Raw genomic sequence first — 18,500 nt, forward strand, 5'->3', positions numbered from 1 at the left:
AAATACATATGTTATAACCTGGTACAGGAGCTTAAGGCTTTTGTTAAGCTTACTTTCCCTCTAACGAATAGGCAAACTTTTTCCTGAAAGGTTAAAACCTTTATATACACTTATATATACACATATAAGAAAAGCTGATCCTGGTTTGTTCTTGATCGTCTTTCAGGTCTCTTTTTTTTACCAGGGCCCAAAACAAATATGTCTCTCTGCAGTGACCTCTTTAGCTTCTTCAGACTTCAGGTTGGTGCAACCATCGATGAAGTGAGAGAAAGTTTGACTGGCCCCTGTTTCAGTATGGTATTCCATCTTCTTCTGTGCCTTGTTCATCGCAGTGTAAACTTGTAAAAAAATTTAAAATAATTTCTTTTAGTGAGACAGTACTACAAATATAACTAAAATGTCTATATCAATATAGAATATAAAATGTCTATATCAATAGGAAATCTTAAATAATAGATCAATTATATATATATGCAACAAATTTGGTATAACTGGATAGATTGGTAAATTATTCCTCTACTTACAGGAAAGAATGGTAGTTTCTGTCCCCTGAGTCTAATTTTTCAGAAGCCATACCATGTATCAACTGAATAGCTCAGGAACTCTCCCTCACAGTTTTGCTTTTCTCACTCAAGAGAAAAAGAAAACACAAGTCACCAGCATCTTTCAGTAAAACGTATAGCATCCTAGTGAATGATGTGGCCTTATGCATCTGTTTTTCTTGTCCTGTGTTTTTAAAGAACACTACATATGTCAGAAATTCACTTAAACACATTGTAGTTCTTGTAGCACCAAAATATACATTTTTGCATCGAGTGTGAAACTTCTCAAATATGTATGTCATATAAGTTATACCTCAAAAATATTTTCAGAATATTGAGAGTGGAGAGTAGATACTAGGACAAGATTTCTTAAGACAGTATACTTAATTTTGCCCTTTAGATAAGTAAAATAATTTATTAAAAATTTACGTTTATTTACTTTTCTACATTTTATATCATTTTAAATATATTTTAATTGTATTTTAATTTATATTTTGTTCGACTAATATCTCTTCTTAATGAAAAAAGTCCAATGAAATCAAAAGCTACTTCTTCTAGCTAAGCAAATACGCTCAGTGGAAGACTGAGGTGCCTTTTGCAAGAATTGTATTATATTGAACACAAACAGCTCCTAACAAAATCAAGACAATTGTCAGATCTTTCAAAACTTGATTTGGCAGAATACAATTCTTTTGGCTTGAAAAGTGATTGCCATTATATAGGAACTTTTTTTTTTCTTAGGGGGAAGGGTGAGTGCTTGGAATTAATCTTCTTAAGAAAAGACACAAAGTCCATGACTTAGATATTAAATGATAGTGTGATAAAGAGGATGATATTTCATTTCATTTTTGTATTTAATGTTTAATTAAAAAGAGTTAGATTCAGCAAAGACATTTTGCTTTATTATAGTTTCAGGTATGAACACCTACATAAAATAGAATTGTGTTGAATCATTTCTGAGAATGTGATACTTGTTCTTGTAATTCTGAGAAAAAATTATAAATATTCTAGTACCCTAATATTCATAAATCTGATTAATGTTTTAGTCCTTCTTTTTTACATTTTCAAATACATCTTTCCCTAATATGACAATTATTTCCAGGCATAATTTGTCAAGAATACTTAAATATTGCATTTCTCTCTCTCTCTCTCACTTTTCCTCACTTTTTTTTTTTTTCTTTTTATTTTATTGTTCTTTAACTTTATTTAAACAGTGTGAATTAGACCAATGCTTGCTCTAAAATTTTCAGAATGATGGTATGAAAAAAGGTTTTGATTAAAAAGAGAAAAGGAAGAGAGCTAGAAACATCCAATTTTTAATAGAGAGCTTTCTTTTTATAGGAGTTTTTGAAAGCAGACGTCCTGCAAAGTGCTCCACGATTCTTTCATTGAGCAATAGTCAATTCCCTGAAATTTGATTGGATAGTATGAGCCTGTAATTTTAATCCTAATATTCTTTTTGAAATATATACATATAATATACATAAACACATGGAGAACCACCATAGCTTCAGCTACAAAAGTATCAAAACATTTCATTAATTTTGTGAACATCAATTTCTAAAAGAAAACATAGAAAGAGAAATTAATGTAGCCCATTGTTAAAAATATTCCCAATAATTCCTATTTCACTGTGTCCAGGCTGGTTCAAACTGCTTTCACTTATGAAGCTTTTTTCTTTTCTTTTCTTTTTCTTCCTTCCTTCCTTCCTTCCTTCCTTCCTTCCTTCCTTCCTTCCTTCCTTCCTTCCTTCCTTCCTTCCTTCCTTCCTTCCTTCCTTCTTTCCTTTTTCTTTCTCTCTTTCTCTCTCTATCCTTCTCTCTCTCTCTTTTTTATTTTTATTTTTATTTTTTTTTTAATTTCTTTCTCTCCCATGTGAGATTATTTAAGGTTTATAGATCTTATCAGGATTTTTTTTCTGATAAATGTTAAAGTGTAACAATTTTGTGTATATGACCTCTCCCTTCTACTGGGAATAAAGTAAATAAAAGTTTAAGGGAGTTAGACATTCACATCTCTCCATGAATCATTTTGAATCAGATTCTTCTAAATCGCCTAGCCTTAAAATTAAATGTTTGCTTATTATCCCATTTGTTTTATATTGATATTGTCATATGTGAAACAATGCTCTTTCTGCTGCCTAGATTTTGGACTGCCCTTTTACAAGTCATCACAAGTATGATATTTCCATAGTTCATACAAGAAGGCCTAATGCTTTTAGAATAGAAGGAAAAGAATACAACTCAGAGCTGTGCAGCTGTATACGTATAGTTGTCAACTATTTATAGCTGTCCTTTTGCAACAATGAACTTACTGTAAAATGGCAACCAGCTGTTTAGATGCAATATGAGGGAAATTGGTCAAATGACAATTTAATTAAATGTCATTAATAATTACCATAAATACAAAATTTCTCAGAAGCAACTTCCACTGTTAAGAATGTAGGTAAGATTTTGTGGTAATTTCTATTTTAAAATTTATATTTTGCCTAGTTCAGGGTGTGTGATATGCTTTTATTGCTATGACAAAGTAGAAGCAAAAGAAGCAAAAAGTATGCTCAGTTCTGACTATGGTCCAGATTATAGAGAAGTCCTTAGCACCATGTTTAAGGACCTGCTATAATTAATTGCAGGGCAAAAGTCTGTTTTGTGTTTCCTAAACAGATAGTAGAGATTTGATGAAAAGGCATTTTATAACATATATTTTGCCTGATGATGGCATGAATAATGGGTGTTGATTCTAGTTGCAACTGTGTTTAAGAGGAAGCAGATTTATCAGTAAAAGTATGAGGTCAGTTTTCCTGGACATCTATAGTTGAAATATTAGACCTAGAAAATAAATATGAATTCTGCAATTGTATACGTTTATTTAGGTCAAGATGTATGTGTATGTTGTAACCTTATATATATATATATCATACATATATATATGATGTGGATTTGCTGCTCACAAGAGATACTAGCTTTCAACTTGAAATGGGAAAAGAATAAAAGTCAGAATTAAGGCTGCTTCTGAAATCTGTTGTATTACATTTAAAAGATTAAGCATAAGAATGCTGTGCCTCTATTTTTTATTTTTTCCTTTTTTTTTTTTTTTTTTTTTTTCTTTCAATATTCATGTTTATATCTTTAAGCATGTTAAAAGTTAAGGCAGACTGTTGTTCTAACTACATGTTTTAAAACCAGGATTTTTTATTTTCCTAAGTTCTTTTCAAAGCTCCCTAACTGAAGTGGTTAAATTTCCAAAAGTTTGAATAGCTGTAGCTGAAAATATGAATACTTCTGAAAAGCTGACTTGGAAAACAGTGGCATTACACTGGATTTGGTGTCCCATATTTTCAGAATTCTCCTTCTGTAATGAAGAGTATTGTTTACTCTTGGACAGTATTTAAGAAGTTTTATAAGCTCACCCCTTAAAGCTGCTAAAGAACACGTATCTAGTTGGATACACAGACTTTTAAACAGCGTGCAATTTTGATATGATAAAGACATTTAGAATTATAAATTTAGAATTATAAATATCAGTGTTTTATGCTATATTTTTAAAACAGAAGAGTAACAATCTGATTCTTTCATACAGTTTATATCGAAGAAAATTTGCTGCTAAAACTAGTTATTTTTAGTTTTGCTAAAACTAGTTATTTTTATAACAACATACAAAACATATACAATGTACTCTGCAGCTTTAATTAGAAATTTCTTCAAAATGTGAACACGATCTGTGTTATAATCCTAATTTCTGAAGCAAAAGACTTAACTAGCAATAAGAACTGCTAGTTACACTTATGAAGTGTAGATACACTTAATAAATCCAAAATAGAAGACTTTTATCTTCTGTCTCTTTCCTAATTCACACAAGTTATCCATGATACACAAACACATCCATTTCATATATGCCTTGATCCTTGATCCATCTGCCTGGCAGATGGTTACCTATTTATTGTTGCTACCATGATTGTTATGTTTCAGATGTGACTTCATACATCTTTTCTGAACTCCTGTATTCCAACCATACAAACAGTAGCAAATATTTCTAATTATTACATGCCTACAAAACAAATCAAAAAACAAGTCATGAAACAAAACAAAACAAAAAAATAAACAAACAAACAAACAAAACACAAAGTGAAGCTAAAAAAATTAAATGGGAAGTGGTAGGGAACAAAAAATATCAGGGAGACCAGTCACTTGTGCAACTTTAAACTTTACCTTGGACCTTCTGCTCCATTAATTGAGCACTGTCTGTGTAACTGATGCTGATACATGAGATGCTGTTGCAAAACTCATAGCCACTGCGAAGCATAGTGGTGTGATATGAAGTGATGCAGAAAACAGTAGAAGCTCTGTCACTAGGTCAGCTGCAAGATAAAGTGACATGTGTGAATCTACAGTATATGGGGTTTTGTGAAAGATTCAGTCTCTCTTTCTCCCAAAGAACTTCAGCTGATGATACAAGGAGAATTCAGTTCCCCTTGGCAGGACTCCATGTCGGTCTGGATGCTGTAAATACTTCTGCTTCTACAGTTAATTAGCTCATGCTGCTAAAAATATACTTATGACAGAGTTAATGAAAGTATCTTCTTTTTTAAAACCACTTGTCTACAACAATCATTTAATGTTCTTGTTTGCATGTGTGGTTCTCATTATTCAGATGTAGCTATTAATACTGATGACAGTTAAAGAGAGAAAATCCAAATATTTTCATACTTGCACTTTTCCAGTAGAATTAAAAACAACAAAAACCAGCCAAATATCCACAAACAGTCTTTATTTATTTATTTATTTATTTATATGTAATTCACAAATTATATTGCAATATATTAAATGGCATTACAGTAGTAAGGGCTTCAGAATCCCCATAGATGATGTAATTATGCTTAAAAAATTAGTATTACCTAATAATTCACTTTTGTAATATGCAAAAGTAATTTTTTTTCTCTCATTTTCAATAACCATCAGTCTTAATATCTAACTAATAAAAAAACCATAAACAGTGTCATCTGTCAGGTTGCTAACAGAGAATGCCACTTTTTGGAGCTTCATTGTTTACTTTAGCAGGTAATTTGTGGACCGGAATCATTTAATTGTTTTGAGCACATAATTACATGCCAGCATTTTCCAATTTAATTAAAATGTACAAATCTGAAGATTAAGGGAATTTTTGAATTATTAATCATTTCTCCTCTAGGAAATCTTGTTGCTCTGCAGGAGATTTGTCCAGTGTACAACTATACGTATTTTTTTCCTTCTCTTTCGCAGACAGACAATTTTCCCGCAGAGCCCAATTACATGGGCAGCAGGCAGCAGTTTGTTCAAAGGTAAGGCCTATTAAATAACTTTCTCGGCTTCCCCATTTGCATTCTTGTCAAAATTGCTTTGCCAGAGAGTACAATTCAACTTAGAACAAGTAAATACAACTCTCTCTCTCTCTCTTTTTCTCTCTCTTTTTAAATATGTATTTCAGTAGCTCCACGTTCAAGGATCCAGAAAGAGCCAGCTTGAGGGACAGCGGGCATGGGGACAGTGATCAGGCTGACAGTGACCAAGACACTAACAAAGGCTCCTGCTGTGACATGTCTGTTAGGGAGGCACTCAAGATGAAAACTACTTCAACTAAAAGCCAGCCACTTGAACAAGGTGAGTGAAGTCTCCAATGCTTACAGAGCGTAAAGTTTAAGCCATCATTATAAACCTATTAGCATTGCAATTGCAGTGTATCAGGGTGGAATAGCCCTCTGATAATACTATCAGAGAAAACAGTAAATCTTGTAGCTAGCCCAGAGCAAAGACATTCAGTATCTTTCAGAATGAACATGAAATGAAACCACAAGTATCCTTTTTTTTTTTTTTCTTTTTTTTTTTTTTTTAAATCCAAAGCAGATTAAAAAAAAAAAAAGAAAGAACTTTTCTAAAATGATTAGAATATACTTTATCTCCATTGGCATTGCCTGTGATATATTATACACTGTTCTTCAGCCAAAGCGTGATTTGAAAACTGAAACTAGACATGACTGCAACAGATAAAAGAATGAGTCATTTACATTCCACATGTAGTTTGGAGAAGAGGAAAAGGAAAGAGACTTGGGATATCAAACAACAGTAAAAATGGATCAGAAGGTGTTTCATTTCATGGATGTAATTTTCCTATTTGTAATGTTGATTTCACAATTAATAGTAGCTTGAGAAGTGTCAAATACTAATTGGATTTTTAGTATAATTTCATTCATTTTCTAGGAAGATATCAAAGATGAGTATCTGTGAAACAGCTCAAATAACATATTTCAGGACAATGACAATAATCTCTGCAAGCCTTCGTTCTGACAAATAAGCATATTTATTTCTTCAGATAGTGCTCAAACAAAGTTTCCTTAGAGATATGTTTTATCTAACTATAAGGTCTTCTATTTCAAAAGAAAAAATATTTATTTATTTATTTATTTATTTATTTAGCATCAGACAACCTGGCCACTCCAGCAGTGTGTGTTTGTGCAATTTACTTCATAACCTATAATCAATAAGGAAGTGTACTACTGAATTATTTTGAAATGTTTTATATCTTTGCTTTAGTTTAGCTTGTGTGGAAGATGATTCAGTGTTAAAGACAGTTAACAGATAATTAAATAAGTCAGCCTTAATAAGAAGCTACATTTTTAATTAAGCAGATATACATTATAAGCTTTTTATTAATTGTTGATTAATTGCAACTAGATTTTTTGTCACTAGCCTAGTCTGATCTGTTGTACAATCATGAGGAATACACGTTCATTTTTTTTTTTGTTATGTTGAGATTGCAATATATTTTTTGCTGTGTATTTAGAATACTGCAGTATAATTTATTCTCTATGTACTTGAAGGTTGACCTCACATATGACCTTATTTTCCAAGTAATAAATGCCAGAAAGATTATTTTTTCCCGACCTTTTGCCACAGCAACTCTCTGCTTATAATTGGACATTGATCTGTATAAAGATGCAATACTAGACTTTTTTTTTTTTTTTTAAGAAGCTGTTTGAATGTTTATCTAAATTTGTCAGTTTTGTATCTCCCTGAATATCTATCCAGAAAACAATAAATTACAGCAATGAAAGCATGAAGTTCTAAAATCCAAAAAGTTTAATTAGGAAAATAATTTACAATACATTATATATTTTATTATTATTATTATTATTATTATTATTATTATTATTATTATTATTATTATTATTATTATTATTTTAAGAAAAATACTGTATAGCTAGAGTTCAATTTATACTGAAGTTTGTCCAACAGCATAAAGCCTAATACTGCTCAAAATATAAGAGCACTAGTCAGCATATTAAGCCAACCACTCCTATTATTTATTTTCGTTATAACACAGAGTTATATGTGCTATATGAGTTTATGGAGGTTTACACTTATCATTATATCTATATAAGCAGTCCCATTCATCAAGAAACATCTCATCGGTGGCTTATATTAATTTCTCACATTCTCATTAAACATATACTGAATTATGTACTAAGTACTGTCAGCCACTGAGTTGCAGCAGCAGGTGTTTATGTGATTCTTTTTATTGAGAAAAAGTATGAGCATTGAGAGATAAACTAACTTTTTCTTTCTTTCTTTCTTTCTTTCTTTCTTTCTTTCTTTCTTTCTTTCTTTCTTTCTTTCTTTCTTTCTTTCTTTCTTTCTTTCTTTCTTTCTTTCTTTCTTTCTTTCTTTTTCTTTCTTTCTTTCTTTTTCTTCTTTTTTCCCAAATATAATTACAAATGCTAATGACATCCATTTGTTTACTTGTATGAACTCTTCCATCTCAAATGTAAGGTAATAAAGTCATTGGCATATTATGAAAACTGAACATGCAGTAAGAACTTTATGGGGGTTACAGATCATTATTGTAACAAATGTGGCACAATGTGTTTTTTTCAATGAAATCAATGATTACTTGTCATTGAGCATAGTATGATTAGGGTTTTTAGTCCAATGTAACTTCTCTCTTTTGAAAGATAATGAACAAAATTGCTTTTTCTAGTCATTAGCCTAGCCTAGCCTAGCCTAGCCATTTGCCATGTTGACAGAGGGTGAGAAATATGTTTGTGGGTAGAAAAAAGATGGCATTTTCTTCAGAGAAAAATTGTTCTCTAGGAAAAGGAGATGGACAGCTTGCTAGAAACAATTTTATAGAGTAGTACCTGAAGCAGTATCAGAAGTGGTGATTCTGTCATCTTTCTGGGTTGTGCTGAGGGATGGGAATTCACTGTTTTGTAGCAAAGTTTCTGGCTTGATTATTGTAATTTAAAGATATCTAAAATGGTTTAACTTCTACAGTTAGAACAGTGACATTTGTGAAAAATAAACAGTCGTAACAGTCAAGTCAGGATCTAGATTTCATATTCCTAATTTAACAAGTGAGTTAAGTTTGAGTTTGAGAAGTTACATCTTCTGTATGTAGTTGTTGCTATTGTCATTATTCCGGTTTCACCCAGGGCAATAATAAGAATCTTAGCAGTACTAGTATTTTAACTACAAGTTTGAGCAAATCTTGCTTAGGCAGCTTGAAAATCAGTAATGGAGAAATAAGACAGTATGTGAAAAATAATTTGTGTAAATGACATATGATTTTGGTATGCAATGGGAGGCAAACTCATTTTATGAGTTTCATTAAAATAGTGAAAGCAATGTAAAGCCTCAAAAACTTTGCTATTAAAATATTTGATTTCAAGGAAAATATTTCTAAATAGCAAGTTTTGTCTAATGGTGATCTAATGGTGACATTAACACAAATGAAAAAGATCACCAATCAGCTATCATTATGCAATGCTTCTGGATGCTCTTCACTTGGCCTTAATGGAAAGAAAGGGGTGGAGGGTGAGGAGGTGTGCGTGTGGGGGGTGGGTGGGAGGACAACCTTTTAAATGTTACATTTAAATATTACAAGACAGTTAGTCTTGTGTTGAAATAAGTATGCCTCCTTTAAGTTATTTCAGTTATGTATCTCTCCCCTCCCCCCGTAAATTCCAAGCAATTTTCTGCATAAAAATATCTGTTCCTGATCAGCTTACTTATGCTGATTCAGTTGTCTTACTAAGCAGCTTGTTGTGTCTGTTACTTTTTCAGTAGAATAGTTTTAGACAAGTTTGTCCTGTTTACCTTTTTTTTTTTTTTCCTGTTTTCTTTCTGAGACTTTAAAACCCACCACTAATTCAGACAGTTTGAGATCACCCTACTTATAAATCTTACAAGAATTATTAGTTTTGAATATTTGTTATATAAAAATTGCTGTTACACCTGATGTATTATCTATTATTCACATTTGGTGATTAACTAACAGAATAACATTTTTCTTTACTGTTGTTTGTGCATAGCAGCAATAATCTGTATTCCTTGAAAAGATATCCAAAGCTAAAAATTACAATATGATATCTACAGGGATGCAGTACAGAAAAAAAAAAAAAAAAAAAAAAAAAAAAAAAAAAAAAAAAAAAAGCATTTTATACTTTTCTTAGTAAATCCTGAATATGTTTATCTGATAATGATAATTTTACTGATGCAAAACTATAGAGATGTGGAGGTTTCTTGCAGTTGCTTATATATTGTCTTAGATTTTCATCAATATTTCTTCCTTACTTTTTTTTTTCTCTTTTACCTTTTTTACCTCTCTCTTTCTCCTTCCCCTTCTGTTTTCCTTCTTTAACATATATATGAATTCAGCAGCTTTTTTTTTTTTTTTTTTTTTTTTTTTTTTTGCTTTATCACTCTGCATCACATCCTGCTTTCAGAACATTTGCTTGGCGTTCACACCTGCATCCCGTAGAGGGGGTATTTCTGCATGTGCTGTTACCTATTTAACAGTAGCACAATCACGAGAGTAAAGGAAAACCAGAGATACCTCCATGGAGAAAGACTGAAAGAAAGCTTCAGCATTGGAGTCAGAGACTCCTCTAGAACCTGTATTCCTTATCAGGTTTCTCTGTAGGACTGTATGCTTTTAATCTAAGACATAAGTGACTAGGATAAAAGGGCTGGAGTGAATCTTCAGGAAAAAAAAAAAAAGTGAGATATTAAATATCACTCAAAAATATAATTTTATTTTTCTGTTGTCACAGCAAAACAACAACATGCATTACAATTGATGTTTCCGTGCATGCAGCAGTCTAATCAGTATTTTAACATATTTGTGAGTACTGTCAACTCGAGTTTGTCCACTGAACTTGTTAATGGAACAAACCTCGAGTAATTTGTGCATTTATATTCTCAATTTCTAAAAAAAGAAAGGTCTCTGAAATCTGGTATCCTGCATTATCCATCTGCAGTGGAATAGAAATTACCAGATTTTTTAGCTATATATATACATGTATATATTTTTTCTGAAATATTAATTGATTTTCTTGTTATAATTCTTTAGTGTTAGGATAACTAATATTCATTCTGTTTAACTAAATGAGAATTAGTCTAGACTGATAAGTGAGGAAAGTTCAACAATCAAATTTCTGCTGTCATCAATTCTTTCTCTGCCGTTGGGGATGATGAGTTCTTTTATGAGTACATCAATTTAAAGAGGTAACGGAAAAGAAGACTAGAGAAATATTTGTTTACCAAGTTCTCAGAGCTAGTGAAAGACTATACTGAGAAACTGACCGAGGCTGGGAGTGCCCCCAGAGCTGACACAACCTGTGAGATATTCAGCATTACTTCCTCACAGTAGTGTTTTTTCTTCTGGACAGAATGTCTCTTATCACATTCTCTCTGTACTTAGAATGTGAATAGCTGTCAGACTGCACCACTAGGAGTCTTTATGTTGCCTAGGAGTCTTTATGTCCAGGACTATTAATCCTTCCAACTGTTACCCCTAATAATCTCAGGTAAAACACTACCTCGCTGTTTTATGTCAGGGCTTGAACACAATATCCATTCTTCAATTTCATCTGATTAAGTGTTTTCTAGGCAAACTACAATAGCAACTTATTTGCATTGAGAGTCTCACCTTTCATTTAATATGACTTAATAATACCTGGTTCTAGAGCTGTAAGTCTGGAAACAGTTAGGTGTAGCCCACACAAAATGAGATTTTTTTCCCCATTCATTTTTCCTTTTCTATGTAGTTCTCACTTATTTGTTCAGTTTTCCTGCTTTATGTAAGCACATGTGTGGTCTTGGGTGAAGATTAAGACAGGCCAAAGACTAATTTATCTATTCTGTAGCTTATTATGGAGGAAGACTGCTTCTTGACCAAGTTTGTCATCAACACACTGTGGATATTTGATTTATGCCTCATTCTAACAGTGGAACTTTTAATTTAAGACTGAAAAATCTGTAGAATTATAGACTTCTATGAAGAATAAGGCAATATTTACATTAGCTAGATGACCCCCTCAGTGCATTAAAAAAAATAAAAAAAAAATCATCATTATGACACTATTCTTGGCGAGGCCAGGAAGGGGACCAGTAAAACCGCTGTATTGGACTTTCGGAGGGCTGACTTTGAGCTGCTCAGGACATTGGTTGGTGGAGTCCCTTGGGAGGCGGTTCTGAAGGGCAGAGGGGTCCAGGAAGGCTGGGCGCTCTTCAAGAGGGAAGTCTTAATGGCGCAGGAACGGTCTGTTCCCACGTGCCCAAAGACGAGCTGGCGGGGAAGAAGACCGGCCTGGCTCAACAGAGAATTGTGGCTTGATCTTAGGAGGAAAAAGAGGGTTTATAAGCTTTGGAAAAGTGGGCAGGCCACTAAGGAGGACTTTAAAGAAGTAGCGAGGCTGTGCAGGGACAAAATTAGGAAGGCCAAAGCTCATCTGGAGCTCAATCTGGCTACTGCCGTTAAAGATAACAAAAAACGTTTCTATAAATACATCAACACAAAAAGGAGGACTAAGGAGAATCTCCATCCTTTACTGGATGCGGGGGGAAACTTAGTTACAAGAGATGAGGAAAAGGCGGAGGTGCTCAATGCCTTCTTTGCCTCAGTCTTTAGCGGCAATACCGGATGTTCTCTGGATACCCAGTACCCTGAGCTGGTGGAAGGGGATGGGGAGCAGGATGTGGCCCTCATTATCCATGAAGAACTGGTTGGTGACCTACTACGGCACTTAGATGTGCACAAGTCGATGGGGCCAGATGGGATCCACCCAAGGGTACTGAGGGAACTGGCAGAGGAGCTGGCCAAGCCGCTGTCCATCATTTATCAACAGTCCTGGCTATCGGGGGAGGTCCCAATCGACTGGCGGCTAGCAAACGTGACGCCCATCTACAAGAAGGGCCGGAGGGCAGACCCAGGAAACTACAGGCCTGTCAGTTTGACCTCAGTGCCAGGAAAGCTCATGGAGCAGATCCTCCTGAGAGTCATCATGCAGCACTTGAAGGGGAAGCAGGCGATCAGGCCCAGTCAGCATGGCTTTATGAAAGGCAGGTCATGCCTGACGAACCTGATCTCCTTCTATGACAGAGTGACGCGCTGGGTGGATGAGGGAAAGGCTGTGGATGTGGTCTACCTTGACTTCAGCAAGGCTTTTGACACCGTCTCCCACAGCATTCTCCTCAAAAAACTGGCTGCTCTTGGCTTGGACTGGCGCACGCTTCGTTGGGTTAGAAACTGGCTGGATAGCCGGGCCCAAAGAGTCGTGGTGAATGGAGCCAAGTCCAGTTGGAGGCCAGTCACTAGTGGCGTCCCCCAGGGCTCGGTGCTGGGGCCGGTCCTCTTTAATATCTTCATCGATGATCTGGACGAGGGCATCGAGTGCACCCTCAGTAAGTTCGCAGATGACACCAAGTTAGGTGCGTGTGTCGATCTGCTTGAGGGTAGGAAAGCTCTGCAGGAGGATCTGGATAGGCTGCACCGATGGGCTGAGGTCAACTGCATGAAGTTTAACAAGGCCAAGTGCCGGGTCCTGCACCTGGGGTGCAATAACCCCAAGCAGAGCTACAGGCTGGGAGAGGAATGGTTGGAAAGCTGCCAGGCAGAGAAGGACCTGGGAGTGATGGTGGACAGTCGGCTGAATATGAGCCAGCAGTGTGCTCAGGTGGCCAAGAAGGCCAACGGCATCCTGGCTTGTATTAGGAACAGCGTGACCAGCAGGGCTAGGGAGGTGATCGTCCCCCTGTACTCAGCTCTGGTGAGGCCGCACCTCGAGTACTGTGTTCAGTTTTGGGCCCCTCGCTACAAGAAGGACATCGAGGTGCTTGAGCGGGTGCAGAGAAGGGCGACGAAGCTGGTGAGGGGCCTGGAGAACAAGTCCTACGAGGAGCGGCTGAGGGAGCTGGGCTTGTTCAGCCTGGAGAAGAGGAGGCTCAGGGGTGACCTTATTGCTCTTTACAGATACCTTAAAGGAGGCTGTAGAGAGGTGGGGGTTGGCCTGTTCTCCCACGTGCCTGGTGACAGGACGAGGGGGAATGGGCTTAAGTTGAGCCAGGGGAGTTTTAGGTTAGATGTTAGGAAGAACTTCTTTACAGAAAGGGTTGTGAGGCATTGGAACAGGCTGCCCAGGGAAGTGGTGGAGTCACCATCCCTGGAAGTCTTCAAAAGACGCTTAGATGTAGAGCTTAGGGATATGGTTTAGTGGAGGGCTGTTAGCGTTAGGTTGGAGGTTGGACTCGATGACCTTGAGGTCTCTTCCAACCTAGAAAATTCTGTGATTCTGTGATTCTGTGATTTAAACTGTCAGCACTTTCCTACTTTTCTGTTGTGAGAACATTTGTCAAGGAAACAGTACTTCTGAATTTAAGAAAATTAACAACATTATTATGGTCTCATCCTTCTTGTGAAGTCTTTGCATTGGCATCTAAATTTTAAATATTTTTATAATAATAAATAATACCTTTAATATTTTTCACTCTTTTAGTTAGTGGAATACACAGGAAAGTTTCAGATATTTTTAGTGCCTTAATCTCTAATAGTAATTTAAAGCCGACTAGGTCTTTGCAAGACTTGCTTAGATAGGCTGAGCAAGGCTATGCAAATGTTCTGTAATGTCATTTTTTGAGTGACCAGAATACTATTTCCCTTTTGAATCTAAGTAACTGAACTCAGCTGAGGAATATGGGTCGGTTGCGTTTGCTATACAGATGCCTGTCATTACCTTTCTCATGTACCCATAGTACCTAGTACCTATGACATATCCATTGCTGCATTAACTCTTGAGCAAATTATATGATGGATTTGGGAAAAATAAAGACAAATTCCTTTATCTACAAGTTTATTTACTCATAGTATTAAAGTATTATTATTATTATTATTATTATTATTATTATTATTATTATTATTATTTTCCCCTCTGTTACTCTTATGTTGAATATCTTCTTAAGTTTTATTTTTAGAACTAGTACTCTACCAGAGAACTTACTTCCACCTGTCAGTTATTTTGATATTGAGTCTAGGATCATGAGTGGCACTTTGTGACATTAGTTTGGGTGATAGCCAGCTGTGTTTAGAAGCTGAGCCCAGTTTGTTTGATGCTTCCTCATTAGAAAGGAGAGTGTTCCCATGCATAGCTTCTCTCCATGGTGGGATCTTGTCATATGAGCAGCTCTGGAGTTCAAGCAAGGCTATCCAGGTGAAGAAAGAAAAATCTGATGGAGCAGGTTCTTGTCCTAGCAGAAATCAGAAAAGGATGTGAAGTGGCAACATAATGGAGAAGGGATGGATTAGCTTAATACCTTGACTACTTACTTAGCTGCCTTCATTGTTACAAAACAGAAAAGCAGTGCAAACATTCTGGCAGCTGAAGTGACAGTGAATACACTTTGCATCAGGGTATCTTAGCCTATTATTTCCGCCTGTTATTGCCTATTATCCTGCTTTTCAACTGGAGTTGAGTTCTGCCAAACTAGGTTTTTAATCAGATGTGTGTTTCATCATCTTGCAGATTATTATCATGTTGTAGCAGTGACGTTTTGTGAAGAGCATACACAACATTTAATTAATGTACTTAGCCATAGATTAGGGGGGAAATTTCTATAACTGACTTTCAATACATACAGAAGGAACTTTCTGCATCTGTACACACACAAAACATATCACTGAGACATACGCAAAAAAAAAGGACTATAATAGTTCAGCACATTGTGATCTTTGCACCATTTGATGTGTCATGCTACATTTTCCAAGTAATTTTATTGTCCCCCTATTGTTTCTATTTATTTTTTTAATTACAGATTAGTTCAGTGGTCTGTATTTTTGCCCTGTATCTTGATTTCACTGGAAACTTCACAAACAAATCAATTTAGATATATTATTACTGACATGTTAAAAGGCTGAAACTGTACCAACAGGAATGTTAATACATTTCAGAAGTGATTTCTTTGATGAGCTTATTTGCAAATTAATGAATATCATGCACTTCAAGATCAAAAGTCTGTTACCATGAGTCTCGCATCTGAGATGTAAGTGTAAATTTTAACATTGGGATGCTATAACTGATGGTGCTCATTTCTTCATGCTTTGCTTTTAAGGCAACAAAACAGAATATTCCTCCCCTGTCACTAGTCTAAATCTCATCACTTCCTTTCTGTACTCTATTTTGACACTGCCTTTCCTGGGGCTGAGCTCAGTTATTGTACTGCAGTTTGTTCTTGGAAGTCTTAGAATCCATAAATTAACTTTTTGCTTTATTCCCACTAGAAGAGCAAGTGAAGGATTTTCTATTCCCAGTAAAATGAAGCCCTTCTATGTCAAAATCATTATCTTGAGCTAACATTTTTTATTTTCAGATTCTTTTTATAAATTGATAGGAAAGTAGGGGCATAGAAAGATCAACATCTTTTGAAACATGGAAATCAGAAAAGTGATAGTTTTCATTGTTTCAGGTTTTATACATTTCCCTGGAACATAATTGGATATGCTAACTTTTGTTAATGAAAATTTTAGGGCATATATTCATGTATTGAATAGACAATATCACACAAACTGTTTTAACTGGACTAGGGAGTCCATTTCTTTCTTAGACTGTTTTCTTTTAATTAAGCTAATTAATTAATTCTAGTTTAAATATATGTGTGAATGTTTATTCAGTTATATAAAAAGTAAATTCTATATGTAATTTACTATATATTATATATATCCTCTCTATATATATCCTCTCTCTATATATCCTCTCTTTCTAATTTTATATCATCATTGTATGACTGTTAAAGAGTCAACAAAAATATGGATATGATAAAAAAATGATATTACTCAGGTTTTCACACAATCCCATTGCACATTCCAGCAACATTCTTGTTACCAAATTGAAGGAATGTTCTTTAGATGGAGTTACTCCAAAGCTAATGCCTATTAGTTGGAAACCTGAATTTAGATTTTGGTTATCAACAGTTTTATGTCCAGCTGAGAAAAACATATCAACAGAAGCATCTTAAGTAAGAGACAGGAATTAATTATTCCATTTAGTGATACTTCAGTTAGAATAACATTAACTGAATTTTATTTTCCTGGAACAAAGAATATCTTATAATTTCTATATACAACAATCCAGTCTGTCCTTTTGCTGGCCTTTTTTGTTGTGTACATACTGCTTTTCTGCTATGTCCAGGTTTCCAGAGGGAGAGAAACGGTATAATTTAATTCAGTCTAGAGTTCCAACACATGCTATTTAGTGACACAGCCTTTGTAGTCTGTTTGTGAGGGCATTTTTAAGGAAGATCTGAACAAATTCAAAGTAAATAGAGGGGTTAGAATAAAAGCATAAAACAGTAGTTTACAAAGCATGACCCATGGGTGAAGTCTGGAAGAACTGTTTTTTGTTTAGAGTTTGTATTTGTTTAAATGAACAAAGACTGAATGGAAACATAATAAAACTAAAATAAACAAAATAAAAAAGTGTATAAAAAGTTGTCATAAATAGACTATTAATTTTATTTATTTAATTAATTAACTAATTTGTAGTTTGCTGGGAAAACTGTTTAGGTTAAATACGAGGGAGAACTTTGCTATAAAGATATTTATGCACTGAAGCTGGCTATCCATATATGTTAAAGAATCCCTCTGCATTTCTAAATGTGGTTTCTAAAACATGTTAAATTTGTTAGTGATAACCCAGATTTATTTCAACCTACTGAGGGCCAGAGGATCCACTTTAGCACTGCTTTATATGATGACATAATTAAATGCAAGGGCGAGATGCACTGTCTAGTCCTGAGTAATGTACTGAAAAGGAATATTTACACTGACTTGTTCTATACCCTTTTGTCTGTAAACATCTTTTATGGGAAGAGCTCACCACATGGGAGAATTGCAGGGAATGTGGACTGTGCAGTGCTTCACAACAAGAATCCCTGATATACTGTAATAGCACTTAGCATTTAACGAGGACTTTGCTCAGACACAGAGCTGCAACATGATTAGCTTATTACTGCTCAGTGAAACTTTGTCTACTCTCTGTACATCAGTGATATACGCATGCATTGTGTCAGCCTGTGTGCCTACTGCCCATCCTTATATCCAGAATGGCATAACAGCTGGTTTCCATTCCCTGCTGCTGCTTTTTTCTATTCCAGCTGCCTCACTCAAATAACCTCCCTTCCCCAAGTGGGCTTCATATGGTTTGAAAGGGACTTAATGTACCTTAGTGCATAGGGAACTTTTGATGCATATTTCATCATGTTTCAGTTCTTTCTACAGGGAACAGTGCATGTATAACAGATGTTCCCTGAATACTACCCCTTCCTGAAGGTGACATGCCCTTTTTTGTGTTTCATCTCTAATGTATATGTAGCTGGTATTGCCTGTGTGGTACTAAAAAGTACTGTTCCATGGCTGCCCCTGTACTGCATGCCAAGCTGTATTTAATTCCATCTGCTCCCCTTCCAGCATGAAATGGAGAGGAGCATATGCCCAGTATAACCAAGTCATAATGTGGCACAGAAAAAAAATAAATTACTTAAGACATGTACTTTTTTTTTTTTTTAATTTACGACCATATTTTTTTTTCTAGTTTTATATCCACAAATTGTCTCATATAAATCAATATTGATGGAAATATGAGTAAATGTCAAAAAA

General features: G+C 34.9%; 1 protein-coding gene across 4 annotated transcripts in view; it reads left to right on the plus strand.

The window, feature by feature from the left end:
- Window positions 1–18,500, plus strand: part of PCDH17 (protocadherin 17) — an 89,993-nt gene that overhangs the window by 22,899 nt on the left and 48,594 nt on the right. For 3 of the 4 annotated variants that reach the window (XM_084525871.1, XM_084525868.1, XM_084525870.1), the window contains exons 3-4: window positions 5,801–5,859; window positions 6,006–6,178. In XM_084525871.1, the coding sequence (XP_084381997.1) occupies window positions 5,801–5,859; window positions 6,006–6,178 (232 nt within the window). The remainder of the gene's footprint in view (window positions 1–5,800; window positions 5,860–6,005; window positions 6,179–18,500) is intronic. The other variant, XM_084525869.1, reaches the window with a different exon arrangement.

Source organism: Aythya ferina (assembly GCF_964211825.1).
Source record: "Aythya ferina genome assembly, chromosome: 1".
Taxonomy (NCBI): Eukaryota; Metazoa; Chordata; class Aves; order Anseriformes; family Anatidae; genus Aythya; species Aythya ferina.